Source organism: Eptatretus burgeri, chromosome 9, assembly GCF_056783735.1.
Source record: "Eptatretus burgeri isolate ZD-2024b chromosome 9, Ebu_testis_v1, whole genome shotgun sequence".
Classification (NCBI taxonomy): Eukaryota; Metazoa; Chordata; class Myxini; order Myxiniformes; family Myxinidae; genus Eptatretus; species Eptatretus burgeri.
The window spans coordinates 8,744,001-8,758,545 of record NC_140969.1 but is presented as its reverse complement, the minus strand read 5'-3'; the positions used below and the strand labels follow the sequence as shown (position 1 = coordinate 8,758,545).

At 43.2% G+C, this 14,545-nt stretch overlaps 1 protein-coding gene across 11 annotated transcripts in view; it reads right to left on the bottom strand.

The window, feature by feature from the left end:
* Nucleotides 1-7,521: 7,521 nt before the first annotated feature.
* The window catches only part of LOC147019490 (neuronal cell adhesion molecule-like), a 320,000-nt gene continuing 312,976 nt past the window's right edge, over nt 7,522-14,545 (bottom strand). For all 11 annotated transcript variants that reach the window (XM_085894024.1, XM_085894028.1, XM_085894023.1 and 8 more), the window contains 3 exons: nt 14,125-14,256; nt 12,994-13,057; nt 7,522-10,378 (listed from right to left, as the gene is read on the bottom strand). In XM_085894024.1, coding sequence (XP_085750150.1) covers nt 10,141-10,378; nt 12,994-13,057; nt 14,125-14,256 — 434 coding nt within the window. In that variant the 3' untranslated portion in view covers nt 7,522-10,140. The remainder of the gene's footprint in view (nt 10,379-12,993; nt 13,058-14,124; nt 14,257-14,545) is intronic.

Here is a 14,545-nt window from a genome sequence, read left to right as displayed (position 1 = left end):
GGAGGGAAGGGGAGAGAGAGGAGTGAGGGGAGAGAGGGTGAGAGAGAGGAGGGAGGGGGACAGAGAGGAGGGAGGGGGAGAGAGAGGAGAGAGGGGTGAGAGAAGAGGGAGGGGAGAGAGAGAGGAGGGAGGGGTGAGAGAGGAGGGGAGAGAGGAGAGAGGGGTGAGCGGAGGGAGAGGGAAAGAGAGGAGGGAGGGAGAGGAGGGAGGGGAGAGAGAGGAGTGAGGGGAGAGAGGGTGAGAGAGAGGAGGGAGGGGGACAGAGAGGAGGGAGGGGGAGAGAGAGGAGAGAGGGGTGAGAGAGGAGGGAGGGGAGAGAGAGAGAGGAGGGAGGGGTGAGAGAGAGAGGAGGGAGGGGGACAGAGAGAAGGGAGGGGTGAGAGAGGAGGGAGAGTGAGAGGGAAGAGAGGAGGGTTGGAAGGAGTGAGGAGGGGTGTGGACAAGGTGGGGTGAGGAAGGGGGAAGCTAGGAAGGGGAACGAGGAGGGGGGAGAGAGCGACGCCTCACCACACATTGCTATACACAAGTGGGTGGGAGTGAGAAGAATGGGCGAGAGAGAAAGATATAAAGGGGTGGGGGGGTGTGGAGGGAAGGGCGTGGTCTCTCTCTCTCTCTCTCTCTCTGGAGGGGTGGTCTGGTCTTGTGTTTGGTGAGGGGACTTGAGAGGAAAGGGGGAGAGGGGTTTCAAGTTGCATTTGGTCGTGAGACTTGAGGAGAATGGGGGAGGTTTGACTTCCATTGGTTGGGGGTCGCGGGACTTGAGCGTAACCAGGGGGTGGGGGGGGGGGATTGGTCCTGTTTGCCAGCATGAGTTCAGGATTGAATTAAATGGGGTACATTAAAACAGCTTGTTCAAATGGGAAACACCAAACACCTCCTGGAGACACCCGGAAACGTGCTTATGGGGTGAAGGGGCTTTGGCAGGAGGTAAGCGTGAGGGGAGGGGAAGGGATGGGAAGGCAGCATAAGGGGAGGGGATGGGAAGGCAGTGCACTGGGGCGAAAGTACTTTCATTTGTCGATTGCGAAAGCGAACTTGTTGTTGTTGCACTTTGGTTTCTTTGAATCCCCATTCTCAACCGTCATTAATATGTACTCTCTCTGTTGTTTGGTTTTCAAATGTTTTGGCATATTGGAAATATTACAATGATGAGCAAGGTCTATTGAACAAAGTAAGCATGTAACTTTCGTCATGTTTCCTTTAACCTTCCCAAAATAGTCCCAAACTGCATTTCTGGACCTTTTGAACGATATGTTCTCAAAACTTTAGCAGCCGATGCTTTGCTGACTGATGGGTAGGCAATACAATCAGTGCGCTTTACCGGCCAACTCCAAATGCCCTGCTATTCATTTATAAGGAACCTGCCCTTGAGATGTGTTTAGTTTGCAAGTGACTTCCTTTTGCTGCTTTATTGCAAAAGGGATGTGCCAGGGACATTATTCTTTTCAATAAAAACATTACCAGGTCATGTGGAACCGAAACAAGCCTGACACGGATGAAAATGTCTTCCCTAAAAAAAAACATTCCACTCTGTGAAGTAGGAATTACTCAGAATTGACGTCAATTCTGGTTCACCACTCGATTCCTTTCAATCCCATGGTTGGATCCACTGCTGCTAATATTAATTTTTTTTTCCTCTTTTTCCCCCACTTGTGGAACCACCTTCCATTCTCTCTTCAATCTCATTCTTTCATCTAGCTCTTCGAGACAGCTGCTCACCACCATCTCAAGCCATCCTCCATCCAAAATCATATTTTCTACACCCGTTAAACCACAGCCCACTCCTCCCAAAATTTTGCTGATGTATCCATATTGTCCACCATTTGCATTCTCCCTTATTCCTTGTTTGTCCATCTCCATCTGCTTTCTCCCTCTGCCCTGATGTTCATGTTTTCCCTTTCTACTCGGCTGCTACCTTTGTTGTGTTGTGTCCTGATTTTGTTCTGTTGTAGCTTTTCCATGAGACTGGAGCATAAATAACCAGAGAGTTGGTGTCAAAGCCACCCAATGCTCGCCTGTTTATGCATTTATCGTTTTTAAAAGACTAGTCTAATAATATTTTATATAAAGCATTGCAGTGAAGTCTGATCCAAATAATTTTAAAGCAATATATGTATTTGTATATTGTAATCAGTAAACTAGTACACATATTAAATGAATGGCAAGCGTCTAGTATAAACAGGCGAGCATTGGGTGGCTTTGACGCCATCTTAGGTTGAAATTTTAAAATTTTCAAAAATCATTGGTTAATTTCAACTTCACGTCACCAATAGTATACCCCAAAGGAACCTCCATGCCAAATATCAGCATCCTAGTAGACATATTCAATGAATGGCAAGCTTCTAAATAACTTGCACCAAAAACTTTAACATTTTCACGCTTACGCTGACGCTCACGTTCACGCTCACACTCATGCCGGGGGTATCACTATAGTTCTTTGTTCTTCGAACAGGCGAGCTAAAAACGTTAACACTTTTTTTCTTTTTTTTTTGCAGTCGGGACTGCTGCTGAGGTCGTTTCCTAACTTTAAATTTTGAAATTTGACTCAGGTTAAGAGATTCCAGAGCTAATCGTGTGTGCGTAAATGAAATCAAGGCACGATCACTGGCGTGTCCGGGCGTTTCTAAGCATTGCGATGTATCCAGTGATGCATACGGATGAAGATCAGGCATTCGATGATAAGAGTGAGGAATGTGAAAAAACGAATTGGAGCACTTTTCGCTAAGAAACAATTGCAATCTGTTCCAAGTCAAGGAGAGTTAAGACCACCCCCCCCTAAAAAAAAATGGAGAATTAAGACCCCAGCGATAGAAAGTGGGCTGATCGAAGGGGCTGACCAAGGATGATGCCTTGATAAAGAATAATTAAATAAGGCCGTTAATTATCTTCAAAATGGGTGTTTAAATTAACCCAAACACCCACTTTTCATTCATGCACTCCCTTCGAGTTCCCTTAGTATGCCTGCAAAGTTTGGGGCTGTTAGTTTTCATGCTTTTGGAGTTATGGAGGAGACACATTGACTGACAGACTGACTGACTGACTGACTGACTGACTGACACACACTGACATTTATTATTATAGACTAGCAAATACAACCCATCCCTTCACTGATGGGAATATTAAGTGGGGGGAGCGAGAGAAAGAGGGAAGGATAGAGGGGAGAGAGAGGACCAGATCCAGTTGATGCAATGAGTTAGAGTTGGCAGGAGACCAGAGACCCATCTCAGTTGATACCAGTGCTAACGACAATAGACTCAGTTCAAAAGGAATGCTTAGATGTTGTGTCCTGCAGCTGCAAGAAAGAAATGTGCAAATCTTGTGCGTGTGTTTGTACGCAGTGCCGAAAATCAAACATGCAGTGTTGTTCTCTCTGCGGGCGCCATGATCTTGGCACGTGCCTGAACAGAAAATGAACAAATACTTCAAACTCTTAAAGTATTTGCTGTCCAGTCTAATTTCATGTTGTTTTCTTTTGGACCCCAAAACCCCATTTCCAGCATTAAAATTCCACCTGTATCATCGGTGGAAGCCAAGATATGGGTTCATTTCTTTTGGTGGCCATCTTTTCCGCCATCTTGAATTGTGGACTTCCGGCTAAATAAAATCCAGCTTGGCAACAGTGATTTTCGTGATCAGCCTGGTCGATTTAGTCTAGAAAAGTATACGTGACCAAAAATGAACATGACTTGGCACAAAAATCATGAAAAACGCAACGTAAGCGACCAGTCTAATAGGTCGGGGGGCCAGTGGGTTCCCCTCCCCTCACGCTTACCTCCTCCCCTCATCCCTTCCCCTCCCCTCACGCTTACCTCCTGCCAAAGCCCCTTCACCCCATAAGCACGTTTCCGGGTGTCTCCAGGAGGTGTTTGGTGTTTCCCATTTGAACAAGCTGTTTTAATGTACCCCATTTCGTTCAATCCTGAACTCATGCTGGCAAACACGACCAACCCCCCCCACCCCCTGGTTACCTTGCACCCCCCTCCCCCCCGCAACAATTTTTCACTGATACTACAGTGTTCATATATATCCCAGGTATCAGAAAAAAGATGTTCCCAGAAAAATAACTCATTTGCACTCTGCTTTATTAAACTGTTTCCATGGCAACCAATCAAAAATAGACGAATCTCACAAAGATCGGCAAAATGTCAATATCTCCGTCAAATATAAACATAAAATCACAAAATTGGTGTCAAATTAAAGCTTATACATTTAAGTATTAAAATATATTTTGATTATGCTAATTAGCTTATTTGCATATTAATTAAATTTGACTTAAACACAATAATTGCCACCAAAATGCAAGAATTTCCATTTTCTTTCCTTGTAATTCTCACACATGTCAGTTTTTTTGTCAAAAAAACATTACTTAATTGTTGCCAGATACAAGCCAGGTTGGCAAAAAATATATTAAAATCTTTGAATTTTTTAGAGTAGGCTAATTAGCATAAAATACAAAGCACAATGAATCGTTCGAAAATCATGCGAAAGCAGATTAATCAATGTAATTAATTACCTGGTCCTGATATAATACATAACTGCGACTTATGATGCCTGTTGGTGTTTAAAGGAAACATAACTATTTTCTGTTTGAGTAAAAGTCGTGGAAATTATTTTAAATGCACTGATATGCTAATTAGGTTCCACCATTATGGAAATTCTCATTTTCGTAAATATCTCAACTTCTGGTGCATGGAAATTTGTAAATGAGGAATCTACACCTATGTTTGGAGGGTCAAGGAATATAGTGAACATATTTCCTTTGTTGTCAGAGATGTAGAATAATGTCTGGATAGCTTAATTACATGCAAAAATGGAAACGGCCTAATAAAGCATAGTGCAAATGAATTATTTTTCTGGGAACATCTTTTTTCTGATACCTAGGATATATATGAACACTGTGGTATCAGTGAAAAATTGTCGCCGGGGGGGAGGGTGCAAGGTATGTCCCACTGCCCCCCGACCTATAAGTGTTGTAGGTGACGTTCATGGTCTTTTTATGGATGCCTTGGACTCGGAGTTGTCTGAGAGCAGCGAGGTCCATCACGCTATGTTGATTTGTCCATTGTTTCCACGTCCTTGGGATGCGTGTAAATGAACACCGGACGTCTCATATCCTTGTCCGACATGTAAAAGCTCCCCCCCCCCCAATGGAACACTGCACAGGACAATTTCAGTTGCATCAAATAACTGAAATGTACTCAGCCACGATTCAATACAGTGAACGCAGATGGTCTTATCCAGTCACATAAACGAACTCCTTTCTATGAAACAAGAATCAGAATTTTATATTTTAATTTCTAACACCCTGGTGACATCCCTGAGACTGTCACACCTTTTTTTTTAATCCCCGTTGGAATGAAGTCGTTGGAGTGACGGATTTATTTGGTGTTGGTGTACTACAGGCATAGTGGGCCGAGTGGCCCCCTTTTGCATCTAATTTCCTTGATATTCCTTGTTATTGTTGTAAATGATTATTGCAAAGACAAAAATATATACTTCGACGAACCTTCAACAATGTCAGATTACTCCACCTGGCTTCTGCAATTCACGTTTTATACAGATATCAAGACTAACGGAGGATAAAAGATTTGTGCATCAACATTGCATGCGAGAGGGAACATTGGCAATGGGATAAGTGAACGTGCCATTGAGAGTGGAATATATTTGATCAATGTTTGGAGGGTTCAAAAAAACCTTCAAAGACTTTCGGGAACTCATGGGGCTGTAGAGGGTAAGATGGTCAATTTAAGGTGATAGAGAAGCAATAGGTCATTAACCTTTTCACATTGAGAAAGGAGCAGGCCATGCGGCTTGGCCTCCTCATGTTTGCCAACAGAAGCCCAGGGCGATAGACTCCAACATGTCCGAAAATGGAAATTGCGATGCAAGAGCTCTGGTTCTTTGAGATAAGAAACCCTTCTATACACTGCAGACCAATTCATCGTAGGCTGGTTGTAAAGAATCCCAGAGATGTCAAGACTAAATCTAGCTTGGCACAGTAAGCTCAGGCAATAATAGGCATCTGCCTTTAGAAGTCAATTTGGAAACCGCCCACGAATAGCCAGCCCATGGTGAATCCAAAAAGCCAAACGCACTGATATTTCTTTCGGACTGATCATAAAATATGGCAGAATTCCCGAGCAAGGAAGCCTTTTTTGGATACCAAGGAAAAATGCGAGTGTAATATTTGGGTCAACTGTCACATTCAATGTGGTAAACAAAATTTGACCTCTTCCTTGGCTGAGAAGGAAACAGTGGTGGATTGGCTGTCCATTCGATGGGATATGTATGAATTTTGACTGAGCATAGATGCTGCACACCTGGACTGACAGGATGGCCTAGACTCTAGAGGTACGCACACTCGCTTCTGAGCTGTCTAGCCTGGGTTTGAATCTCCACTTGGCTATAAACTGTCATCCCAGTGTTTCACATGCAGGGTGATTCCATCAATGTGTGTGTGTGTGCCATCCCTCAGATGGATGTTAAACTGGAGATCCTCTCTGCCTTCATGAGTTAGTGGACTTTAAAGACCCCCCGCAGTGTCCTTCATGAAGAGTCGGTGAGCTATTGCCGGCACCCTGGCCAAATCACATATTTCTGTCCGAACTACTGCTGCGAAGGCAATGGCAAACCACCCAGTGTAACCTTTGTTCGGGAAGCAGTGTCAATGCCACCGGCGCTCTGCGATGAGTTTGGTATATCTGAGAGAGAGAAAGAGAAAGAAAAAGAGAGAGAAAGAGAGTTGCTGTACTGAAAGTCTTTATCAATGTTGCCGTTTCAAAATCAGTTTTTTGGGGGGGCTGTTTTGTATACAAAGTCGAGGCACATGGAAGAGCTGGTACACTGAACGGATCAGGACGTAACAGCCAAAAACAGGACGCAAAACACGCACGCATGGGGTGGACAAGATGGATACAGAAGGAAACTCCAACGAGGAGAAACTGGAAAATTTGATGGAGGGGGGATTTGGATGAGGTTAACGATGGTATAAAAGATCATGGTTTAGGATTAGGGATGATCTGAGATGGTGGTGAACAGCTGTCTTGAAGACCTGGAGGTAAGGAGATTGATGAGAATGTGGAAGTTGATTCCACAGGTGGAGAAAAAAAGAGGAACAAATGAGTGGAGGTGAGCAGTGATCCTGGATTTCGGTAGTTTCACCAGAAGGGGGTTGATGGTGGACATCGTGCACCCTGCAGAAAGCTTGGGGGGGGCACCCTGTAAAGCACAGAAAGAGCAGAGGGTGCAAGACCAGAAAGGACGTTGTAGAAGACAGAGAAACTACTGACTTGTCTGCGATGGCGATGTGATGGACCCATAGACTCAGCCTCATCGCCAGAGATTCCAATGATCTTGAACCTGACATTCAGAGTAGTTAGCAAAGTCACCAGACTAATACCAAAAGCCTGGATCAAAGTTGCTCTGCCAAAAGTCTTTTGAAGTTACATAAGGCAGTAGGTCACAAAACTCGCTCCAAAGACAGAATCAATGCTACAAAATAGTACAACATGAACGAATCAGAAGAGCCATACACTTTGGTTTAATGACGACATTTACACTGAATCAAAGAAAACAGTGGCAAGACGTCTACGGTTACAAAACGCATTGCTTGGACGAGTGCTGGCACATCCTGGAAATCCAAAGTATACCAAATGGGAATGTCAGAAACATATAAAATACCGACTCTCTGCTGCCTTGATTAAAAGTCGAATTTTTTTTCCACCTCCGATATTCGACTCGACATTTGCTTTCAGACGCGTTCAACGTCGAGGTGAATGATGAACCCAATTATAAAGCAGAACAAAAATAACCCGAAAACTTCACAATACGAGAAACCTGCAATGGCCTGCAAAAACAAAATAGCACTGATTTGCAATAACACAACTACAAAGCCTGATGACATCTCTTAATAAATATAAAAGCAAATTACATTCTGTAACAACATACTGTTCTTGAATCTATTATCAAAGTGTTTTGTTGTGCAATATCCTTTTATTTATTTTTGTAGGTTTGTTCGAACGGCACGAACGAGTCGCCCACTTTGGCCGAAACTTAAATGCCTTCATGTCCTGCTGGAAGTTCTGCCATTTTCTTTTTGTTCAATCTGCCCTTTGTGCTCTTCTGGCTACAACACTTGGAATGGCATAAACAATTTTTACATTATGGTGTCTGTTCAAAGCACTGAAAAAACAATAATATATAACTTTTATAGTCAATGATACATGATTTGCAGACATCTTCCTGCACCTTATAATAACATCAAAATATTTACATTTTTATAAATGCACTTCTGAAATCCAATGGAGAATGCGTTAACGGCACTAAATAGTTGGGACGTCGCCGTTGAACGAGTTGGTGTGACCTATTTGAAATCAAATTAAAACTTTGATTTTAAAAAACAAAAACAAAAAACTATTAAAAAAAACAAAGGAAATCTCAGAATATTAACTGTGATAACTGCACAGTTGTAAGTAACATATGATCATGTAATATAAGAATGTAAGTGCTGAGATTATGCACCACATTCAAATTAGGAAATGGGGGATGGCTCACCTCTGAGCTGTCTAACCTGGCTTTGAATCTTTTCCAGTTATAAACTGTCTTCCCAGTGTTTCTCAGACAGGGTGATGATTCAATGTGTGCCCTCCCTCGGATGGACGTTAAACTGGGCGTCCCGTCTGCCGTCATTCGTTGGTGGACGTTAAAGACCCCACAGTATCCTTCACAAAGAGTGCATGACACCATGAACAAATTACAAATTCTTGGCCTGAAAACTTTGCTCTTTACTTCTTCGGGTTCCTTCTGATGACTCCAATGCAGTATTTGGTCTCCTGTTTCGTTATGTTTGTACCATACCCTGATGTTGTGTGGACTATGCTTCCCCGCTGACGGACCTCGAGCTACTTCTACATGTTGCTGCGTTTGAGTCTGGGGAGTAACTGCTGAAATCTATCTGTCCAGGTTCTTCCAGACATCTTTGTTCCTTGTTGCTTTCACATTTCTTTCTACTTTTTCACACTTCACGTTATTCGTTGTAATTCTTGCTTTTTCTTTTATTTTATCTTTTTTACTCTTCACTTCTCTTTCTTTATCTATCTGTCTAATAGGAAGTGAATTATTGCAGAAATTTTTCTGTAAAGCTCACTTGGCTGCACCTTGATGGGTTTGAGGGTAAAGAAGTAGCGGTAACATCCTATCCAGGTTCCTCCTGATGGCTCCATCTTTGCTCTTCACTTGTTCGGGTTCCTTCTGATGACTAATGCAGTATTTGGTCTTCCGTTTGATTAACTCTAACCTGATGAGGGCACTACATCAGCAGCACAGCCTCACTCCCAACAAATAATGCAAACCGGCAGACTCATGCTGCACAGGAAAGAATAGAATGTATGGAATCTGTGTGGATAGCCAATGACTGCTGGACTTGCCAGAGTGATGTGGTCATGATTGTACAGAACCTGCAACGATGCAAACTGAAAACAAGAAATTTTATCAAGGCAGAAAGACAAACCTGCACTTTCAAGTATACAGACCAAAGCAGTACGATACTTCCCATTCAAAGTTTCTAATGTATTGAATTGGACAAAAGCAGTGTTTTTGAACAAAATGTCCTGGGCGGGGGGATGGGGGGAGGAATTAGAGGAACTGAGCTTGAGCATGGTGGACATTTAAACAAGGCTTTCATCGTTCATTGTCTATACAGCACAATGAATCATGGCACTGTGTACTGTATGGCATAAATATACAAAAACAATATTTTGTGCCTATTTTACTGTGGTTTCTTACTTTTATGAAGGGGTTTGGAAGTTAAGGAAGGGGGGTTTGAAAATTAGAAAATTAACACTGAAGAATAAGAAATCTTAACTGGACTCTATATACAACGCAAGGAAGTAAGAAATGAAAAAAGAAGTCAAAATCCTTCATAACAATTATCAGTAACGACAATACAAAAAGTTACAGACATACACCAGGGTATGTTTGTGAATGTTGCTAGTGGGGTCAAAATGCAGTAACTGGACCCCTTGAGATATTCCCAAAAGATAGAAGGCAACACAAGCACTCCTTGGCACAGCCACAAATAACAACAGCCAAGGAAGGAAAGGGGTAGGATTGCTGTGAAAGAGTGGTGCAGAAGGAGCTATGTCACGCTGTGTGGTTGCCAATGACAGGCCCATTGGTTGGGTTCATAGGTGAGGTCGCTGTTGAGCTTTCCATGCCTTCGCGTTCTTTCCTGCCACCATATTGCCCGATGAAAGAACCATCCTCGTTGAAAAGTCCCTGACTATGGTCTCCATACTCATCCAGGCTGTCCTCGCTCATTCCCCGTTGCACGTCTGTATCGAGGGAAGGTCGGCTTCCTCCGAATGGCTTCTTGTCGTCGCTGGATGAAACATGCAGCAACATGTCAATTCTGGCTTACATCCAACAGTCACTCAGGTTTACACATACATATTCAAACCCACCTTCGACATGCATTTTATTACTAACGAAATCTAACGAATTTTATTAAACGAAAGATTTCGTCAGTATATTGATGACTTCCATCCTCTGTGTGTGTGTGTGTGTGTGTGTGTGTTTGTTTGTGTGTTTGTTTGTAGGCACAATAACTCGAGAACGGAAGAAGCTACCGATGTCAAATTACACCACGTGATTCAGGAGGGTGATGGTTAGCGCTGATTAGATTTTGGTCAAAATCGGTCAAAGGTCAAGGTCACAGTGAGGTCAAACATTCGATTTTTGATGGTTTGGTACAGAATCATCGTAGAAACTTCTGGTGTGCGTCGCTACCTTCTCTGGAGACAGCTTTTATGAGATAAGGTCAGAGGTTAAGTTGACGATTTCGTAAGTACCAGTCTATGACTGCTTGTTTATTTATTTATTTTTTTTTTGCACGATCGACGTCACAATTCTTCTTCTTCTTCGTTTGTTATAATCATAATCTTCGTTTGTCATAATCGATGCTGGGGACCTGAGCATGTGCCTTTTCAAGGTTTGATATTGTTCTTCATCCATTTCAGCTGTTTCCCAAGTGTTTCCCAAGGTTTGAAAGCTGTTTTTTCCCAAGGTTTGAATTAATTGTTCAAATTATTAATTAATCCCAAGGTTTGAATTTTTCCAAGGGAAACAGCTGTTTCCCAAGGGTTTGAAAGCTGTTTTTTCCAAGAGAAGGGGGGGCGAGAGAGGAGGGGCGAGAGAGGAGGGGCGAGAAAAGAGGGGGAGAGAGGAGGGGCAAGAGAGGGGGTGAGAGAGGGGGCGAGAGAGGGGAGGGAGAGAGAGGCGTGAGAGAGAGGGGCGTCACAATTCAAGAGAGGGAGAGAGAGAGGAGGTGGCGAGAGAGGGGGACGGGAGAGGGGTGTGAGAGGGGGTGAGAGTGGGGGTGAGAGAGAGGGGCGAGAGAGGAGGGGGAGAGAGAGGGGCGTCACAATTCAAGAGAGGGAGAGAGAGGAGGTGGTGAGAGAGGGGGACGGGAGAGGGGTGTGAGAGTTGGGGTGAGAGAGAGGGGCGAGAGAGGAGGGGGGAGAGAGGGGGCGTCAGAATTCTTCTTCTTCTTCATTTGATATGACGTCACAATTGACGCTGGGGACCTGAGTATGTTTCCCAGGTGTTTCCCAAGTTATGGCCATTTATGATATGGTTGGTCCGATTGAATTGAAACAATGTCCCAATCCAGTCGTCGTTTACGAGAGTGAAGGAACGAAGCTGCACATACTGGCACGCACCTACGGGCATGCACCTACGGGCCCGCACTAGTAATAATAATTTCATTAATAATAATTAGAACGAAGTCGATGGCATGCCATCACAAATCCCCCACACTCCCCACTTAAATCAAAGTTGAAGATGGCAAAAAGTTCCACCAGGAATGACCCAATCTCACATTTTGAGTTAAAAAAAAATCCCATTTTGACCCTGTGACCCTAAGTCCCCACTCCCTGGGGCATGAACCGGGGGTCAAATCCAAAAAATTGTTACATATTTCATGCAACCCCCAACGTTTAGTGCATTTACAAAGTTTCATTAAAAATGTACACCTGGTGTTGGCTTAATGGTTCGGGATCCTAGGATCCTGAGTTCAAATCCCACTCGGCTGTTGAATTAATAACAGGTGGGATTGACTCTGCCTGCCATCCTTCTGAAGTCGGCAAAATAAGTACCAGTTTCCTGGTATCCTGTGTTGGAGTGGTGATCCATCCACGATTGTGTCTAATAGCCAAGGAGACTGCTTAGGCAGCACCAACGCTCTGCACAGAGTATGGTCCCAATGGATGGATTAGTGCTCATTGTTGCATTATGCGGTCTTTGACCTTTTAACCTTGCCACAAGGGGTGAGACCAAAAATGATACTGCTCTTGCACCTTCATGTCATGTGATGATCATAAATACCAAGTTTGGTAATTTCTGCACAACCATGATGGACAGACAGATAGACAGACACACAGAAGAAGCAGATTACAATAACCCCCCCATTTTTTATTTTTATTTTTGAAATGTGGGGATAACTAATGTATTGACAGACATAACCCATTTATCCCAAGACAGGTTTACATAAGGAAAGTGCACGTTATCCTGTTACCGTATCTCCTGCTTCTCTGGAAATTTGCTATTAAACCTCAATCCATTTGAATGTTCACTACAATATCCACAGCAAGGCACTGTGTAAAACCAATTAACTGTGATGTGGCAGAAGTGGTAAATCCAACAGGATGCAGCAATCAACTGAACCTGCCAGGAGCTAACAAGCTGTGCTTGGGCTGCAAGCAAAATTTATCGGACGGTGATTTAAAGAGTTTTGAGTTTAAATAAATCAATAAATCACACTCAAGAAACACACGTACCTTCCCAGTGATCTAGTGTTACGACAGCATGAATGCAGGAGGAAACAAAGAGAAGAAAAACGAAATAAATACATCGACATCTCATTCTTAAACCAATCAGAGATAACTGAGGAAGCTGCACTTTAAACATCCTTGCATGTCACATGAAGCAGTATTGTACCTGTAGGTCTCCTCTTTCATCGGCTGGGATTCTGGATCCGGATGGGCATTCTCTTTTTCTTTCACTATTAAAAGCAAGTTGATGAAAAGAAAACTTTATTTCATGAGGAGTATTGAGGAAGTATGGACAAAATAGATTTTGATCTGTACTGTACATTTCTCAGATCTACAACAATGCTCATCTGGTAATTACATTCAGCAGGAATCCTCCTTCGCACCTCTGCTTCAAACTTACCATTCCTGGTCACTGTTCTTCCCAAATACAAAGTTTCATGATAAAATGTTTTAAAATGTGACGGGAATTGCATTTTTCGGTATATGACGTTTTGACCCCACCCAAAGGGGTGAAGCCAAAAGTGATACGACTCTTTCACCTTCTTCTCATGTGGTGATCATCACTAACAAGTTTGGTGAATTTCTGCACAAACGTTTAGGAGGAGATAGTGTGACGGACAGATGGACGAACGGAGCCGATTACAATATCCCCCTGTTTTTTCTCTTCAAAAAGCGTGGGGATCATGTCAGCTTTCCTATTTACACTCTGAGCCATTTTTGGACACACTCCATCATCACTCACCTTCCATCATCCCATTGATTATAATGGCATGAATTCCTGCTCACCTAACGATCCGTCATTTTGTCATAATCTGTTCACAACTTATTGAAGTATCGTGCTATACATCGTTTTTGGTCCCATCCATCTCTCGATGGTCAAAAATCACTTTAAAAATCCTCGGATCCGAATATTCACTAAAATCTCATAAATTCATCCTCGTCACACAACCAACTCTTCCACCAAATTCTGTCCACGTCTGTCCACAACTTTTTAAAGATATTCCGCTCACAGAGAAACAAACGGACAGGGGTGAAAACATGTCCTCCGTTCACCTTTGGTGGCGGAGATAATAAATCGATGAATAAGTGTTTAAAAATCCATCATGAGTTGACAGAAGAGGTTTGGAGGGGGGGTAGAAATTAGATAGAAAGGCTGGAGGAATTGGGGGTTGGGGGGAGGGGGGGATGCAGATAATTTCACTCCAATCTGCAGCTTGTAAAGCACAAGATATTGAAATGAGTGAAGAATTATAGAACAAAAGCCAACTGACAAACAGGTGAGTTATGCAAGGCCAACCAGGGTATTTTCCTCCACGGTTTCTGCGGATGAAGCAGACTACCAGTAGCAGCAATATCAGCAATGCCACAGCGCACATCACCCCGATGAACCAGGTCTGCTGCGGGATATCAATCACTGGGCTGGGGTCAGCTGCAGCCACACAGGAAGGATAAAGCAACACAGTTTTGCAGAGTCAAATATAACAGCTTTACAAACACGGCATACATACATATATATCGATACGAATGAATGTCAGTGTGTGTGTGTGTGTGTGTGCGTGTGTTTGTGTCATCCAGAACTCCAAAACCATGAAACCGAGCGGCTTGAAACTTTGCAGGGGAACACCAAGGGAGTGCGTGAATGAAAATTGGGTGTTTGAGTTAATTTAAACACCCTTTTGAAGATAATCAACAGGAAAGAAACAGCAGCAAAGACAGAG